The following is a 19172-nucleotide window of genomic DNA, read 5'->3' on the forward strand; positions in this document are numbered from 1 at the left end:
TTGTTATTCTGTACATGCAAAACCCTTTGGTTGAAATTGGAATGAAAAGATATATATTTTATAGTATAACACTTTGATCCCCTACTAAGCTGATGGAGCTCTATCTAAAGCAGCTGTGAGTCCTTACTAACAGCTATACCTTTTAATAGACCAACAGGTAAGGGTCTCTGCTGGTCTCACAGTGAATCTTCTGTAGATAACAAGAAGTGATTCCCTACTCCAGTGTCAGCGCTTTAGATAGGGCCATATTCCTAAATCTTGTAACAACTGTTTTACAGACAGGCAGTAATTCCCCTAAACAGAAGCAGAAGAACATTTTCAATGGTGGAATGGAGTAATCAATATCTATAAAAGGTAACGTAGCGCAGGCTCATTACTAATTACACAGTTGTATACGGAGGAGAAGTGAGTTTCTACTGACGTTTTGAAAGTCTGTATAGAGCAAATGGGAAACTATCTGTTTGATCAGCACTCTACCCAGATCAGCAGTGATCCCTTACTGTTCGTACAGAGCTCTATACAGGTCAGCAACGATCCGTCACTGGTGAGAAAGCGCTCTGTACAGAGATTCAATGACCCTTCACTGATCTGACAGAGTACTATACTGAGCAGCAGTGACCTCTAAGTGATTCGATGCTGCTCTATACAGACCAACGGTGGCATTTGCAGTCCAGTCGGAGCTGTATTTCAAGCAGGATTGATCCCTTACTGATCAGAATGAGTGCCACACCTAGTGGCAGTGATCCCAAACTCATGTGCAGAGCTGTATATAGATCACATGTGATCCTTCTCTGATGTTTCAAAGCTCTAAAAGGAGCAGTGTTGATCCATTACTGATGTGACAAAATTGTGCACCAAGTCCTACTGATCCCTTATTGGACAGATGAGACACAATTAAAAATACTGCTGCAGATATGCCCTTTAGCTTTCCAAAGCTGCAGGAATCTTTCTATAGAAACCCAATAGAGATTACTTATACCTGGAAGAGAGCTGTGCACAGCGCAGTGGAGATACTGCACATTTCGGACAAAGCTGTCTGAAGGACTGATGTAAATCTTGATTCTTGCTTTTTGTCTGAGTTCACCTATGGTGTAATGTTTTGCAGATACAGTAAAATTAACCATTTCAGTGCGATGGACGTAATGGTTATATAGCGATCGTGCTGCAGGAATGCCCAATAGACACCAGGGATTTTGTTTACTTTTAGTAAACAAAGAAGGGGTGCAGCCCCTTGGGAAGGGTCGCTCCCCAAGGGGGGCATTTTTTTAAGACCATTTCTGCCCCCTTGCGGGCAGATGCCTATTTTAATTAGGCCTATTTGCCCCCAAGAGGGCAGTAACCGCTAGACACCAGGGATATTTTTTATTTGTTTTTTACAGGAGGGTAGCAGCCCGTTAGGCAAGGGCCGCTCCCCTGGGGACCAATATTATTTCAGATCATTTCTGCCCCCCTTGGGGGCTGTTCGGCCTATTTCTATTAGTCCAATCTGCCCCCAAGTGGCTGCAGAAACCACTAAACACCAAGGATTTTTTTTTAAATTAATTTCATAAGGGTAGCGACCCCTTAGACAAGGGTCGCTCCCCATGGGGGCATATTAATTTGAGCCATTTCTGCTCCCTTTAGGGGCAGATCGGCCTTTTTCTATTTGGCCCATCTGCTCCCAGGGGGGCAGAAACCACTTAGTCACCAGGGGTTGTGTGTGTGTGCTTTGTTTGGGGGAGCGACCTCTGGGGCAAGGGTCGCTCCCCATGGGGGCACATTACTGTGGCCATTTCTTGCCCACCTTGGAGGCACATCTGCCCATTATTATTAGGCCCTTCTGCCCCCAGGAGGGACAGAAAACCCACTAGACACCATGGAAGAACTTTTTTTAAAAAGAGGGTGGAGGTATTTCCATACTCCCAACCCAAATAAATGGGGACAAAGTTGTTCTGCGCACTAGTGGTCAGATGAGACAATTACCCCTGATCCACTCCCCGGGGAGAGCCAGAAAGCCTACTAGATGCTAGGGAATATAAAAGAAATAGAGGAGTGGGGCCTGCCAACCAGTATGGGCATGGTTATGCCCCCCACCCCAACTGAAGGGGGTAACAGTGTTTCTACTCCCTCCCTGCAAACTAAAGGATCTTATCCCAAAGGCAACCAAGAGGACATTTGATTAGTTTGGGTATTGATTTTACATTTGGGACAAGAGATCTTGACTGACACCCAATATTGTCCCACTTTGAATGGTGAGCACCTGCACTTTTTGGACTTTGGGATGCTGCGACCTAGAAAAATCCTACCAGACCTAGACACATCTGAAAACTAAACATCTGGGTGAGTCCAGGGTGGTGTGCTTCACATGTACCCCACACCATCTTCTTACCCACAATGCCCTGCAAACCTCCACCTTTGCTTGAAATCACGCATTTTCCAAGCATTTTTGTGATGGAACCTTCCGGAATCTGCAGGAATCCACAACATTCCTACAACCCAGCACAGTTGCATCTATACCGATAAAAATTCTGCCCCACTTGTCAGCATAAAAACTTCTTTTTTTTCAAACTGGCCTTTTGGACCCACTTTAGTTCCCTCTTAATTTCAACATGTTTTTGGCCCTTCCCTGTTACAGGAACTTGGCCACCTACACAAGTGAGGTATCATTGTTATCTGGAGACTGAGGGGAATGTTTGGTGGTAGGAAATTTGTTCCGGTGTGGTGATCCCACACAGAAATGTGAGGAAAATGTGATTTTATAGCTAAATTTGAGGTATGCTGAGGATTCTGGGTAAGAAAACACTGGGGGAATCCACGCAAGTCACACCTCCCTGGACTCCCTCGGGTGTCTAGATTTCAGAAATGTCTGGGTTTGGTAGGTTTCCCTAGATGGTTGTTGAGCCCAGGACCAAAAACACAGGTGCCCCCCTTGCAAAAACACGTAGTTTTGTAATAGATCATTTTGATGTGTCCATGTTGTCTTTTGGACCCTTCCCTGTCGCAGGCACTAGGCCTACCCACACAGGTGAGGTACCATTTTTATTGGGAGACTTGGGGGCATGCTGGGTAGAAGTAAATTTGAGGCTTCTCCCAGATTATAGGACTTTCGATCACCAAAATGTGAGGAAAAAGTGTTTTTTTTGTGCCAAAGTTTGAGGTTTGCAAAGGATTCTGGGTAATGGAACTTTGTGAGAGTGCTACAAGTTACCCCATCCTGGGTTTCCCGAGGTGTCTAGTTTTAAAAAATGAAGTGCCATTTTAATCGGGATACTCGGGAGACCACAGAATAGAAGAACAGTTGTTTTTGCCCCCTGTCTTTCGCTACATTTTTTCCTTCCAAATGTAAGACAGTGTGTAAGAAAGAAGTCTATTTGAGAAATGCCCTGTAATTCACATGCTAGTATGGGGACCTCCGAAATCAGAGATGTGCAAATAACCACTGCTCCTCAACACCTTATCTTGTGCCCATTTTGGAAATACAAAGGTTTCCTTGATACCTATTTTTCACTCTTTATATTTTACCAAATCAATTGCTGTATACCCGTTGTACAATGAAAACCCATTGAAAGGTGGAGCTCATTTATTGGCTCTGGGTACCTAGTGTTCTTGATGAACCTACAAGCCCTATTTATCCCCGCAACCAGAAGAGTTCAGCAGATGTAACAGTATATTGCTTTCAAAAATCTTCCATAGCTAGAAAAACTTACAGATGAAAACGTTGATAGAAATGGTTTTTCTTCAACTCAATTTCAATATATTTTTATTTCAGCTGTTACATTCTGTAAGAAAACCTTGAAGGCTCTACACAAATGATACCTTGTTGAATTCAGAATTTTGTATACTTTTCAGAAAAGTTTAGCCGTCCGGGATTCACCATTGGTTTCACACCCATTTCTGTCACTAATTGGAAGGAGGCTGAAAGCACAAAAAAGTAAAAATAGGGTATGTCCCAGAAAAATGCCAAACTTGTGTTGAAAAGTGTGGTTTTCTGATTCAAGTCTGCCTGTTCCTCAAAGCTGGGAAGATGATGATTTTAGCACCAAAAACCCTTTGTTAATGCCATTCAAAGGGTAAAAAACACATGCTTTCTTCTGCAGCACTTTTTTCCCATTTTTCCCAAAAACGACATTCTAGCTGTATTTTGGCTAATTTCCTGATCTCCTCCAGGGGAACCCACAACCTCAGGATGCCTTTGGAATTCCTTTGATGTTGGAAAAAAAGGAATACATTTGACATGGATAGCTTTTGTGGACAAAAAGTTATGAGGGCCTAATAACGGACTACCCCAGATAGCCAAAAAAAGGCTTGCCACAGAAGGGGGAAAAGGCCTGGCAGCGAAGGGGTTAAAGCAAAGTGGCACATTACTTGTGTTAAACATTCTGATGCCATTCATTGACACTAGGAGGAGCGTTACCTGCACACTCCTTTGTCGCTGTTCAAAGCCTTCGTTCTGCATATGCACCACTTTCCCCCTAAAAAAGGGAAAGGTTACTAATGAAGCTCATGACCAGAGCATGAAGAATATGGACCATTGGCTTCTTTGAATACTGGAGCCACATATTCCAGTAACTATGCTCCCAGACAGGGAACAAACACACAGGCTAAGTCTCCACCTTCTCCATCTACTGTTCCTACCGACAGCTCCAGGAACAATTTGCTGCTGGTCTTTTTTCGTAGGTGAGGGGGAGCTATCACGATCCAGCTGACATGTAGGTTTGCTAACCTCTAAGACACACTTACAAGCCGTCCACCTGGCCTCCAAGCTTCCACCACAGTACTTTGGCGAAGGTTGACCACTGCCACAATTACATCCCCAGGGCTGCCCCTCCCTAAAAGCAGTCTAGTTTGTCCTCTCTTCAGACTTTAAATACGCAGAGAGCAGACTTCCTCCTGCCCCTATTTACCAGGAACCAGGATGGCATTTAATTTTCCTATTAATTGTAGTCTACAATGCACTACATATATTATTGAAAACATGGAAATTATTGACTTTTTACGAGTGGTATCTGGATGTTGTCTTATCGAGAGGGCAAAAGGTGGAGTTGTAGAGTTGGTCACGGTTTCTGATGCAGAAGTTGGTTTGTTGATAATCGTCGTGAAGACAGTCGTAAACAAAGGTGAGACTGTGCGTGTGATTGCAGCCATATTTGCTGGTGTTTCAGCACTGGGTGTGCTTTTAGGGGGCAAAGTAGGTAATACGCTCTTCACTGCACCAATCAAATGCCAAGCTAAACCAACAAGTTCTCCACCCACTTCACAGATGCCATGTGCAGCTTTCTCAATCACGTGACAGGTGCCATCAATGTGTTTATTGATAACTCTGCACACAGCATCTTCGATAGTCCCCTTTACTTTACACGGACACCACTAGTAATACTTGGGCTGGTTGTTGTCCGGCTCATCAGTATGACTATGGGTCTTGTTAAGACATAAATGTGATGCTTTTTGACATAGATGTGATTTTTTTATTCTGTAGATGCAAAACCCTTTTGTTAAAATTGGAATGCATAGATGTATACTTTATAATATAAAGCTGTGGTCCACTACTGAGGTGATGGAGCTCTATTTAAAGCTGCTGCAAGCCCTTACCAACAGCTATAGCTTTATATGAACCTGCAGAGACCCTTACAGACTGGACAGTTCTGTATATGGACTTTCAGAGAACTTTCAGAGAACTTTCAATAGAGATCAAGAAGTGATCCCATACTGATGTGTCAATGCTTTAGATAGAGCCATAGATATTACTGAATCTTGTGCACGCTCTTTACACAGACATGCAGTAATTTACCTAAACAGAGGCAGAAGAGCCCTTTTGATGGTGCAATGGAGTAATCAATATCTATAAAAGGTAAGGTAGCTCAGGCCCTTTACTGATAGCACATAGTTGTATACAGAGTAGAAGTGAGTTCTTACTAATATTTTAGAATTTTGTATAGAGCAACTGTGGAATTATCTGTTTGGACAGCACTCTGCACACATCAACAGTGATCCGTTACTGTTTGTAGAAACCTCCATACAGGGCAGCAACGATCCATCACTGATCAGACAGCGCTCACTACAGAACATCAATGACCCCTTACTGATCTGACAAAGGTCTCGACTGAGGAACGGTGATCCCATAGTGACTGGACTGTGCTGAATATAGACAAACAGTGAAATTTGCTGTTCGGTCAGAGCTCTATTTCAAGTGCGATTGGTCCCTTACTGATCAGACGGAGGGCCATACCTAGTAGCAGTGATCCCAAACTCCTATTGCAGAGCATTTATATAGAGCACATGTGTAGGAGGCTGGCCTGGTTTGTAGTGGGTACCTAAGATACTTACACCTTATACCAGGTCCAGTTATCCCTTATTAGCGAAATGTAGACAGTGTCTAGAAGCTAGGCTCTCTAGGGGTAGTGTAGATGAGCAGCCAAGGCCTAACTAGGAGAGATGCAAATCTCTGCAATACCACCGTAGTCACACAGTACTCACACACAAGAAAATACTCAGTGTTACATAAATAAAGGTATTTTATTTTGGTGACACAAATGCCAAAAATACCATAGAGACTATACTCCCTTAGGAGGTAAGTAATACCCAAATTATATACACTAGTATGCAGAAATGTGCATACAAACAGTTAGAAAAAAGTGTAATTAGTGGAAATCACAATAGTTAGAAATGGGCCTGGGGGGGGGACAGATATCATATACCAAGAAAGTTGAATGCGAAAGTCGGTTTCCCACCTAGGCAAGTGAAGTGTGTAGAGGGGCGCTAGGAGTATTAGAAAACACCAAGTAATAGAACCCACCCCAGAGCACAGTAAAGCAGGAGTAAATCACAGTAACTTTCCTAGAACACACAGGAAGATGAGAAAGAAGATTATGCAAGAAACAGAAGAGACTGCAAGACACCAATGATGGATTCCTGGACCTGAAGACCTGTGGAAGAAGAGGACCAAGTCCAAGAAGCACTGAAGATTCCAGGGAGAACAGGAGCCCCTACTAACCCGGGCGAAGGTGCAAAAGAAAATCCAACCGTGAAGAACAACAGTCAGTACTGCACCCAATAAGACGGATGCGGGTTCCTAGTTGGTGCAGATGATGTCCCACGCCGGATGGATGATTGCAGTCTGGTTTGCGTTGCTGGATTCCGCCAACAAGCCTTGGCACACGCAAAGCTTACGGTTAGCGGAATATGGCGCTGCCCGGGACCAGGAGGGACCTGGAGGACTCTACCCAGGAGAGGGAGTCAGAGGGGGCTCTCAGCATCTCAGAGAGCCCTCAGAAGACCAGGCAGCATGCACAGGAGTCCCACAGCACGGGGACAAAGAAGGTGCAGAAGGAGGCCCACACAGCACTACACAACAGGATCCAATGCCGCCGGAGAACCATGCAAGAGGCTGTGTGTCACAGGAAGGAGTGCTGGGGGCTAGACCTACATGGTGCATGAAGAACTTTGTGGAACGATGCCAACAAGCCTTGGCAACTGTAAAACATGCGGTGCACAGGGGTACTGTCTTGCATGTGGAGGCAAGCTCTTACCTCCACCAAAGTTGGACAGTTGAACGTCAGGACCGTCATGACCACTTCAGTCCACCACCCATGATGCTGAGTCAACACAGTTCATCAGGAGAGGGAACCCAAGCCACTGGTCTTCGCTGCAGAGGGGTGCCGGCTGAAGCAGGGAAGTGACGGCTTCACTTCAAGGGAGATTCCTTAGTTCTTCTGGTGCAGGCTAAAGACTGTCTGTCCTCTGAGGATGCTCGACCAGGAAAAAGCAGTTGCTGGCAGGAGCTGAAGATACAATGTTGCAGAAGTCGTCTTTGCTTTTTTGTGTAGTTGTAGAGTTCCTGGAGGGTCCAGATGCAGTTTCTTCGTTAAGAAGGTGAAGTAAAGGATGCCGAGGATTCCTGCTGGTGTCTTGCAATCTGAATCTGAGGCACCACCGAGGAGAGAGACCCTACATAGGCCTGAAAGGAGGCTTGGTCAGCTAACAGGTAAGCACCTACCAGGGGAGGTCTCTGACATCACCTGCTGGCACTGGCCACTCAGATGCTTCCAGAGTTCCCTGCCAACTTGGAATCCAACATTGCAAAACCCAGGGATCCTCTGGAGAAGCTCTGAGCACCACCACTTGGGATGGTGATGGACAGGAGATTGGTCACTCCCCTTTCCTTTGCCCAGTTTCGTGCCAGAGCAGGGACTGGGGGTCTCTGAACCAGTGTAGACTGGATTATGCAAGGAGGGGCACCAAATGTGCCCTTCAAAGTATTTCCAGTGGGCTGGGGAGGCTACCCCTCCCATGTCTGTAACACCTATTTCCAAAGGGAGAGGGTGTAACACTCCTCTCCAAAAGGAAATCCTTTGTTCTGCCCTCCTGGGCTTCAGCTGCTCTAGCAACAGGAGAGCTGAAAGCTGTCTGAGAGGTGGCAGCAGCTGGGGCTGCCTGGAAAACCTCAGAAGGCTGGAATGCAGTACTGGGGGTCTCTAAGGAGCACCCAGAGTGTATATCATCATACAACCAATGCTTGCAGAAGCCTTGAGGTATGCTTTCAACATGTTTGATACCAAACATGCGTATGTTTGGAGTTACCATGATGTAGTTGAACATAGGCAGTGACCTATGGCCAGTACACGCGTACAATTGCGTTCCCGCACTCACGAAGTCTGGGAAAATGGTCCTGAAGGTCGTGGGGGCACCCCTGTTAGTGCAGGGGTGCCCTCACACACAGGTACTCTGCACCCAGCCGCCAGGGCTGGAAGGCCTGTAGTAAGGGTGATTTATAAGTGACCTGCTGCAGTGTAAATGGCAGTGAAAGGGTGCATGCATCTTTTCACACAGGCTGCAATGGTAGCCCTGTAGAAGCATTTGCATGGGTCCCTATGGATGGCAAAAGAAATGCTGCAGCCCATGGGGATCCCCTGGAACCCCAATGCCCTGGTTACCTAGGTACCATACACTAAGGACTTATAAGGGTGCACCAGCATGCCAATTATGAGTGGAATACTCTGTTAACAGTATCCAACAACCAGATTTAGAGGGAGAGAGCATAACTACTGGGGTCCTGGTTAGCAGGATCCCAGTAGACACAGTCAAACACACTGACAAACAGGCCAAAAGTGGGGGTAACCAAGCTAGAAAGAGTCTACTTTCCTACACAACCCCCCACCCTAAACGATGGACAATAAGACTAACCTTGGCCAGTTGAGACTTCATTGTCTTAGTGGTGTTAAGTGGAGAGTAGCTCTGAACTAGAGTGGTTACTCCCTTTATCACCCACTATATGGTCCCTTCCCTGTGGGGAGGTGAACCACCCTGTTTGGAGATTTTTAGATAGAGAACAGAGCAAGTGTGAACTATTTTAAGGTTATGAACAAGTTTTAAAGTGGGGCAGGATAAATGTCTCTGGGACCCTATGTCAGGACAGGGATGCTGTCCTAAGGATTGCAATGCCAGATAGGGGTGCTGTCTTAGCAAGGCTAGAGCTGGGCAAAATGCTTTTCACCATGGCTCTAAAAGAGGACAGGGTTGCTGTCCCTCTTGGGGTAGAGCAGGACAGGGTTGCTGTCCCAAAGACTCCACATAAGGACAGGGCTGCTTTCCTATATTCTTAGAGGTAGTGCACGGGTGCTGCACAAAAGTTTCTATGGGTGGGCTGGAGGGTTGCTCCAAATTTACTAAGGCAGGGCAGGGATACATTTCTTTGTTTGCTTTACCACAGAGAGGTACTTTTACCTCTGGGAGTCCAGCTGTGGTAGCTCTTGGCTTCTTTGATACAGGTTCCACCCTAGGAGGGGTGTCTCCCACCATAGGAATGATATCCTCAGTGGTAGGGTGGGTAGGGGACACTTTGATACCCTTTTTACCTGTGGTGAGAGGAGAATCCTGAGGCTTCAGGACTCCTTCTCTTCTTTGCTTTTTAATCTCACCTGAGATTAAAGAAAGCAATTCCTTGGGTATGCCCAGAATGGATGCATGGGTCATAAACTCTACTTCAGCCCAAACTGAGGCCACTAGGTCATTCAGTAGACAGTCTACAGGTAAGCTAGGTGACACCACCACCTGCTTAGGGCCATTAACACCACCCGAACTAAGTTGCACTACAGCTAAGGGGAGAGACTGAGTGGAGTTATTGCCATCAGTAACTTGGTACTCCTGACCAGGGAGGTGTTGTGCAGGTGACACCAAGTTTTCGGTCACTAAAGTGATGCTGGCACCTGTGTCCCTGTAGGCCTGGGCCTCAACACCATTTATTTCAATTGACTGCTTGTACTTATCCATGTTAAGGGGAAAAGCAGCCAAGGTGGCAAGGCCAGTGCCACCAGGTGAGACAGAAACTGTCTTGGGGGTTTCTACGCCTACCCCAGTTTCTATTATGGACCCAAAAGTGAACCCAAACACACCTTTGCTTTGACTATTGCCAGTAGTCCCACCACTACTACTACTACTACTAGGGACATTAGAAGTGGAAGTGGATGTAGTAATGGTGGTAGGCTCAGGTGCTTTACCTAGACAGTATTCGTCCCCTGGCCTATGGCCTTTACCTCTGCACACATAACACTAAGGCTTTTTAGTGTGTGCAGAAGAGGAGGAGAAGGAAGAGGTTTTATCCCCACCCCCCAGAGGAGTGTTGTGGGCCTGAAGAGGAGTGTTTACTTTTATGTTTGTCCCTACCCTTGTCCTGAGACTTTTCACCTTCTTTCTTCTTTTCTTTGTCACCCCCTGTATGAACTTTTCTGTTCACTCTTGTTCTGACCCATTTGTCTGCCTTCTTTCCCAATTCTTGGGGAGAGGTCAGATCTGAGTCTACCAAGTATTAGTGTAACAAATCAGACACACAGTTATTAAAAAATATATGCTCTCTCAGAATTAAAGTATAGAAGCCCTCATAGTCAGACACTTTGCTGCTGTGTCACCAACCTTTCAAAGCCTTTACAGAACAGTTCACAAATTCTATCCCATCTTGTGAGGACTCTTTTCTGGTTTCTCTGAACTTAATTCTGTATTGTTCAGTGGTTAAGCCAAATCCATCCAAGAGTGCAGTTTTAAGAATACCATAGCTGTCTGAATCTTCTTCTCTGACAGTGAGAAGTCTATCCCTCCCCTTGTCAGAAAAGGGCAACCACAGAATAGCAGCACACTGCCTTTGAGGGACCCTATGAACTTTGCAGGCCCTCTCAAGTGCAGCAAACCACATGTAGATATCATCCCCCACCTCGTATGGGGGAACAATTTTATGCAGGTTTCTAGAATCAATGGTGTCCTCCCTGACCCCATAACTCCTGAAAATGCAGCTGCTGCCACCATGGGGAACTAACCCCAACCCCTATCTTTTCCTTTCTGCAGCCAAGGCCTTTCTAGGGCTAGCTGTTGCTGCTGCAGCCTCAGCCTGGCCTCCTCCATTCTCAGTTTCCTGAGCTCCCTATCTATGGAGTCATCACCTGGAGTTGAACTATGGGATCCCTCAGAAACTGAGGGGATTTGGGAATGGGCAGAGGTACATCTGTCCCTAACTTTTGAGACCCTAGTGACCTGACGTCTAGGTGTGAAGGCGGCCCTCCCTGGGTGACTACCTCTCCCACTGCAAGCTACACTAGTAGGTCTGCTAGGTGGAAGATCTTTGGAAGAGCCCTCACCTGAATCTGAAGGATGATTCTCTGACTCTAAGGGGTTAGAATCTCCCTCCCCCTCCTCCTCCTGGTTATCAGCATGTTCCTGATCATCCTGAAGGTGAAGGCTCAACAGAAAATTCTTGTTGGGGTTCTTCACTACATCTAGGCTCCTTTCTGAGCAAAGCCCCTTAAGTTCTTTGAAGGTCATGCCCTCATAGGAGGTACCCATGGCCTCAGAGCCAGGCCCAGCCGAGACATGATGTAGCTGTGTGGTAGTGTAGTGTAAGGAAAACCTAACAAACCTACCTTCTAGTCTCTTGGAAAGGAAAGTAAGAGACTAAAACCCTGTAACTAGGTATATGTGTATAGCTGTAGGTATAGAGTATTCTTTCCTGTGGAAAGCACCGGTGACAGAGTGATAAGGCAATTGCAAGTGCTTATCCCACCGCTGCACCAGCAATGTAGGAGGCTGGCCTGGTTTTTAGTGGGTACCTAAGGTACTTACACCTTATGCCAGCTCCAGTTGTCCCATATTAGTGAAATGTACAGTGTCTAGAAGCCAGGCTCTCTAGGGGTAGTGTGAATGAGCAGCCAAGGCCTAACTAGGAGACATGCAAAGCTCATGCAGTACCACCACAGTAACACAGTACTCAAACATGAAAGAAAATACTCAGTGTTACAAAAATAAAGGTACTTTATTTTGGTGACACACATGCCAAAAATATCATAGAGACTATACTCCCTTAGGAGGTAAGTAATACACAAATTATAAACACTAGTTTGCAGAAATGTGCATAAAAACAATTAGAAAACAGTGCAATTAGTGAAAATCACAATAGTTAGAAATGGGCCTAGGGTGAACACAAACCACATACTAAGAAAGTTGAATGCGAAAGTCAGTTTCCCACCTAGGCAAGTGGAAGGATGCCAACAAGCCTTGGCAACTGCAAAACATGCAGTGCACGTGGGAACTGTCTTGTATGGGGAAGCAAGCTCTTACCTCCACCAAAGTTGGACAGTTGGACGTCAGGACCGTAAAGACCTCTTCAGTCCACCACCCGTGATGCTGGATCCACGCACTTCGTCAGGAGAGGGGGCCCAAGCTAAAGGTCATCACTTTAGAGGAGTGCCTGCTGAAGCAGCAAAGTGACTCCTTCACTTCAAGGGAGATTCCTTCGTTCCTCTGGTGCAGGCTGAAGACTGGCTGTCCTGTTGCTGGCAGGATCTGAAGATACAATGTTCCAGAAGTCGTCTTTGCTTTTTTGTTGCAGTTGTAGAGTTTTTGGAGGGTCCAGATGAGGCTTCTTCGGAAAGAAGGTGAAGTAAAGGATACAGAGGATTCCTGCTGGAGTCTTGCAATCCAAATCAGAAGAACCAGCCAAGAGAGAGACCCTAAATAGCCGCAGATGGTGCCCTCTTTGCATAAGCCAGTCTACACCGGTTCAGGGACCCCAGTCCCTGCCCTGGCGCGAAACTGGACTAAGGAAAGGGGAGTGACCACTCCCCTGTCCATCACCACCTTAGGGGTGGTGCCCAGAGCTCCTCCAGTGTGTCCCAGACTTCAACCATCTTGCTTTGCATGGTGTGGGGGCACTCTGGAGTGCTCTGAGTGGCCCGTGCCAGCAGGTGACGTCAGAGACCCCTCCTGATAGGTCCTTGCCTGATAAGGTAGCCAATCCCCCTACCGCTCAGGGCTATTTAGAGTCTCTCCTGTGGGTTCCTCTGCAATTACTACTTCATCCTCTGACCTCGGATCAACCGCAGCCTGTTCCAGGAACCGCTGTAACAGCAACGAAGTACCCACAAGGGATACTTTTCTTCTGCAACTTCAGCTTTAGCAAGCAACTGCAACAGTTTCCACGGTGTGCACGCTCTGAGGACTCCCTGTCTTCACCCTGCACCAGAAGGACAGAAGAAATCTCCTGTGGGGTGACGGAGTCACTCCCCTGCTCACGCAGGCACCTTCTAAGTCGACGACCAGTTCTCTTGGACTCCTCTCCTGGCAACGAGCGTGCTCCTTGGAACACCGAGGGTGGACCCCATCGACACAGACTGTCCTGAGGTCCTGCTGTCCCAATTTGGAGGAGGTAACACCTTGCCTTACCCAAGAGTGACAGTACCCCTGTGCACTGTGTCTTCTTCACCTCCTGAGACTTCTGTGCACTATTTGCTAAATTCCTTCATGCACAGCCTGGCCCAGGTCTCAAGCACTCTGTCTTGCGACGCTCAACTCGCTGAGTTGACCTCCGGCGTCGTGGGCCCCTCCTTTGCAGTGCTGCACCAACCGCGTTTTGCTCTTTCTTTGTCCCCGTGTCCTGGGACTCCCGTGGGTTCTGCCTGGCGTCCTCAGAGCTATCTAAAGTGCTGAGAGCCCCCTCTTCCTCCTCACACAGAGTCGAGGCCCCCAGGTCCCTTCTGGGTCCAGCCAGCACCATTTTTATGCAAAACACGACTTTGCCGGAACCCAGGCTTGTTGGAGAATTCCAACATGAATTCACGTCTGCATCCAACTTCACTTCGTGGGACATCCGTTGCATCATGCAGGAACCCGTTGACATCTTCCTTGGGTGCATTTCTGCAATCTTCATCCAACCGTGGACTCTTCTTTTGCACCCTCTTCTGGGTTGGCAGGGGCTCCTGTCCTTCCTGGAACTTCTTTTGACTTCTGGACTTGGACTCCTTCTTCAGGTCCAGGAATCCAGTAGTTGTTGCTTGCAGACTTGATTGGTTCTTGCAGTAACTCTAATCACTACTTGTAGTGTGTCCTAAGGAAACTTGCAGTACTTTACTCTGGGGTGGGGTAGTTTACTTACCTTTACTGTATTCTCACTCTCCCAAGGATTCTCTACACACTACACTTGTCTACGGGTGGATTCGTTGTTCGCATTCCTCTTTCTTAGTATATGGTTTGTGTAGCCCCTAGACCTATTTTCTCCCATTGCATTCTATAGCATTTCCTATTGTTTGCACTATCCTATGTCTAATTACTTACCTTAATTTTGGTGTCTAGTGTATATGTTGTGTTTAATACTTACCTCCAGAAGGAGTATTGCCTCTAAGATATTTTTGGTACTGTGTCACCCAAATAAACAACCTTTATTTTTGGTAACACTGAGCATTGTCTTTACTTGCGTATAAGTACTGTGTAACTATAAGTGGTATTGCATGAGCTTTGCATGTCTCCTAGTTCAGCCTAAGCTGCTCTGCTATAGCTACCTCTATCAGCACACGCTGCTATAACACTACTACATTCCACTAATGAGGGATAACTGGACCTGGTATAAGGTGTAAGTACCCAAGATACCCACTACAAACCAGGACAGCCTCCTACAGCCTGTAACACTTATTTCTAAAGGGAAAGGGTGTAACACCCCTCTCCCAAAGGAAATCCTTTGTTCTTCCCTCCTGGGCTTGAGCTGCTCAAGCAACAGGAGGGCAGAAACCACCTGTCTGAGAGGTGGCAGCAAATGGGGCTGCCTGGAACACCTCAGAAGGCTGGAATGGCAGTACTGGGGGTCCTCTACGAGCTGCGTGGATCCTGCATCATGGGTGATGGACTGAAGTGGTCCCGACGGTCCTGAAGAACAACTGTCCAACTTTGGTGGAGGAAAGAGCTTGCCTCCCCACGCAAGACAGTACCCCCATGCACCGTTTATTTTGCAGTTGCCAAGGCTTGTTGGCATCCTTCCATGACGTTCTTCATGCGGCTATTTAGGGTCTCTCTCTTGGCTGGTTCTTCTGATTTGGATTGCAAGACTCCAGCAGGAATCCTCTGGATCCTTTACTTCACCTTCTTTCCGAAGAAGCCTCATCTGGACCCTCCAGAAACTCTACAACTGCAACAAAAAAGCAAAGACGAGTTCTGCAACATTGTATCTTCAGCTCCTGCCAGCAACAGGACAGCCAGTCTTCAGCCTGCACCAGAGGAACAAAGGAATCTCCCTTGAAGTGAAGGAGTCACTTTGCTGCTTCAGCAGGCGCTCATCTAAAGTGACGACCTGTGGCTTGGGCCCCCTCTCCTGACGAAGTGCGTGGATCCAGCATCACAGGTGGTGGACTGAAGTGGTCCCGACAGTCCTGACCAACAACTGTCCAACTTTGGTGGAGGAAAGAGCTTGCCTCCCCACGCAAGACAGTACCCCCATGCACCGTGTATTTTGCAGTTGCCAAGGCTTGTTGGCATCCTTCCATGATGTTCTTCATGCACTTGCAGCTCTGGTCCCCAGCACTCTATCCTGTGATGAACAGCTTCCTAAGTGGTTTTCCGGCGGCGTGGGGTCCCTTTGTGTAGTGCTGCTTGGGCCTCCTTTTGCACCTTCTTTTTTCCCTAGCTGTGGGACTCCTATGCACGCTGCCTGGTCTTCTGAGGGCTTGCTGAGTTGCTGAGAATCCCCTCTGTCCCACCCTCCTGGGTAGAGTCCACCAGGGGCCAGATGTAGCAAGCAGTTTTGCCCATTCTGTGTCTATGGGAAAATGTGTTCGTACATATGGCCCCAGGTCCCTAACCATGAGCTTTGCGTGTGCCAAGGCTCGTTGGCAGAATCCAGCAGCACAAACCAGACTCCAATCATCCATCCAGCGTGGGACATCATCTGCACCAACCATGAACCTGCATCTATATTCTTGGCCACAGCACTGAGTGTTCTTCTTTACCGGAAGTTCTTATTTTGCACCTTCATCCGGATTAGCAGGAGCTCCTGTTCTCCCTGGACTTGTCAGTGCTTCTTGGACTTGGTCCCTTTCTTCCACAGGTCTTCAAGTCCAGGCCAGGTGTGGCCTTTCCTTTAGGGCGGAGGGGCCACGCCCCCCCACCTTTTGCCCCTCATGAAGAGTGTCTGTCAGGCTGAACAAAGGTCAGCCTGAGAGACACTTTTCATTTTCAGCTCAGACAGCCAGGACTGAGACATGCGCGATTTGCGCAGACTCCTGGCTGCCTGAGCTGAACTTTTCTGGGCTGAGGAGGTCACAGCTCCTATGGGTGTGACCTCCTCGGCTCAGCAAAGGTGCCTCGAGGCCCTCCCCTGGGTGACGAGGAAAGCATCACCCATTGACACTCACCCTGGGCGCTTCAGGTTTAAGCCCTGAACCGCCTAGGGCGAGTGTCAATCAGTGACACTTCGTCACAGAGTGGGGTGGGGTGGGGTCAGTAGTCTCACTGACTTTCCCACTCTGTGACGAGGCTGGGACTGCTGCCTTCCCTCATTGGCTGACCTATGGTCCACTGTCACCTGGCAGCAGCATAGTATAGACATAGATGGGTTAGGAATGGGGCGTGGGGTGGTCCCAGTATATACCTAAGACATTCACCTGGGTCTGATGAGGAAAGGTGTGCGGCACTATTAGTGAAGGCTAGGGGTCCCTCACCTACAGAGTAAGCATAAGGAGACAGCCACCGCCATCACGGGACAACTGCCGCCGGGTGTTCCCTAAACTTGTTGCACGGGCATTAAAATTTAAATTAACTCAGACCTCAGTGCGGAAGCTGGAAGCAGATTAGAGATACAGAAGAAAATGGAAAATGAGGCATTTCCGCAAAGCATTCCAATGTTTCGTAATTACATGGCACTATGCTCAGCATGAGGAACAGTATTGGAAGATAACCAGTACTAGCCCCAGCCATACAAGATACAGGGCCAAAAGTACCCACGTCCGGCAGGGGACACACAATGATACAAAAAGTCAAACATTTGTCATATGTTTTACATCATTGCTTAGTCCTTAATCAGTATTCATTGGCAGGGTAGCTATGAACAAACTCTAAACAAAAAGCAGAATGAAGAACTATGGATTGAAACAGATGCAACAGTAGCGGTGAGAATGCAAGAGAAATGCTTAGCCGTCCATCGTGTAGGTACCAAGGAGGCTCCCAGGCAAATACCTCATTGACCACTGTTTTAAGATTAGACTCAGGGGGTCATTCTGACAACGGCGGGCGGCGATTGCCGCCCGCCTGGCGGGAACCTCCATTTGGCTGCACCGCGGTCAAAAGACCGCTGGTGCCATTTCAACTTTCCCGCTGGGCCGGCGGGCGCTACCCAAGGTTCTTGTTAAGACATAAAAGTGATGCTATTTAGCAAATTCTGCATGTGCCAGTAGCACTGTCTGACATAGATGTGATTTTGTTATTCTGTACATGCAAAACCCCTTTGTTAAAATTTGAATGCAAAGATTTATATTTTATAGTATAACACTTTGATACCCTACTAAGCTGATGGAGCTCTATCTAAAGCAGCTGTGAGTCCTTACTAACAGCTATAGCTTGTTTGTACAGAGCTCCATACAGGTCAGCAACGATCCCTTAGAGACTGGACCACGCTCTTTACAGACCAACAGTGGCATTTGCTGCAGACGGGGAACAAACACACAGCCAGGAGCCAATACGATCCAGCTGACATGTAGGTTTGCTAGCCTCTAAGACACACTTACAAGCTGTCCACCTGACCTCCAAGCTTTCACCACAGTACTTTGGCGACCGTTGACCACTGCCTCAAGTACATCCGCAAGGCTGCCTCTCCCTAAAAGCATTCTAGTCTCTCCTCTCTCCAGACTTTAATCACTCAGAGAGGGGACCTCCCCCTGCCCTAGTTTTTCAGTCAGCAGGTTGGCATTTGATTTTCCTATTAGTAATACTCTAGGATGCACTGCATATATTATTGAATACATAGATATTATGCCGTTTTTACCAGTTGTACCAGGACGTTGTCTTGTCGAGAGTGCAAAAGGTGGAGTTGTAAAGGTGGTCACGGTTTCTGATGCAGAAGTTGGTTTGTTGATAATCGTCCTGAAGACAGTCGTAAACAGAGGCGTGACTGAGGGTGTGATTGCAGCAGTATTTGCTGGTGTTTCAGCACTGGGTGTGCTTTTAGGGGGCAAAGTAGGGCATACGCTCTTCACTGCACCAATCAAATGGCAAACTAAACCAACAAGTTCTCCGCCCACTTCACAGATGCCATCTGCAGCTTTCTCGATCACCTCACAGGTGCCATCAGCGAGTTTATTGATAACTCTGCACACAGCATCTTCGGTAGTCCCTTCGATAGTCCCCTTTACTTTGCACGAGACACCACTAGTAATACCTGCTGTTTTTGGGCTGGTTGTTGTTGTCCAGCTCGTCAGGATGACTCTGGTTCCTGTTAAGACATAAAAGTGATGCTATTTAGCAAATTCTGCATGTGCAAGTAGCACTGTCCGACATAGATGTGATTTTGTTATTCTGTACATGCAAAACCCCTTTGTTAAAATTGGAATGCAAAGATTTATATTTTATAGTATAACACTTTGATACCCTACTAAGCTGATGGAGCTCTATCTAAAGCAGCTGTGAGTCCTTACTAACAGCTATAGCTTTTCATAGACTAGCAGGTAAGGGTCTCTGCTGGTGTAACAGAGAATCTTCTGTAGATAACAAGAAGTGATTCCCTACTCCAGTGTCAGCGCTTTAGATTCGCCATATTCCTAAATCTTTTAACAACTGTTTTTACAGACATGCAGTAATTCCCCTAAACAGAAGCAGAAGAGCATTTTTAATGGTGGAATGGGGTAATCAATATCTATAAAAGGTAACGTGCACAGAGTTGTACACAGAGTAGACGTGAG

The 19172-nt window shown here is 47.0% G+C and overlaps 1 protein-coding gene across 1 annotated transcript in view; it reads right to left on the reverse strand.

Moving 5' to 3' along the window:
* LOC138278695 (mucin-2-like) overlaps positions 1 to 19172 on the reverse strand; it is a 165967-nt gene that overhangs the window by 99941 nt on the left and 46854 nt on the right. Inside the window, exon 8 of the mRNA XM_069219273.1 lies at positions 18260 to 18706. Coding sequence (XP_069075374.1) covers positions 18260 to 18706 — 447 coding nt within the window. The remainder of the gene's footprint in view (positions 1 to 18259; positions 18707 to 19172) is intronic.

The sequence above is a fragment of the Pleurodeles waltl genome, chromosome 2_2 (genome assembly GCF_031143425.1).
Source record: "Pleurodeles waltl isolate 20211129_DDA chromosome 2_2, aPleWal1.hap1.20221129, whole genome shotgun sequence".
Classification (NCBI taxonomy): Eukaryota; Metazoa; Chordata; class Amphibia; order Caudata; family Salamandridae; genus Pleurodeles; species Pleurodeles waltl.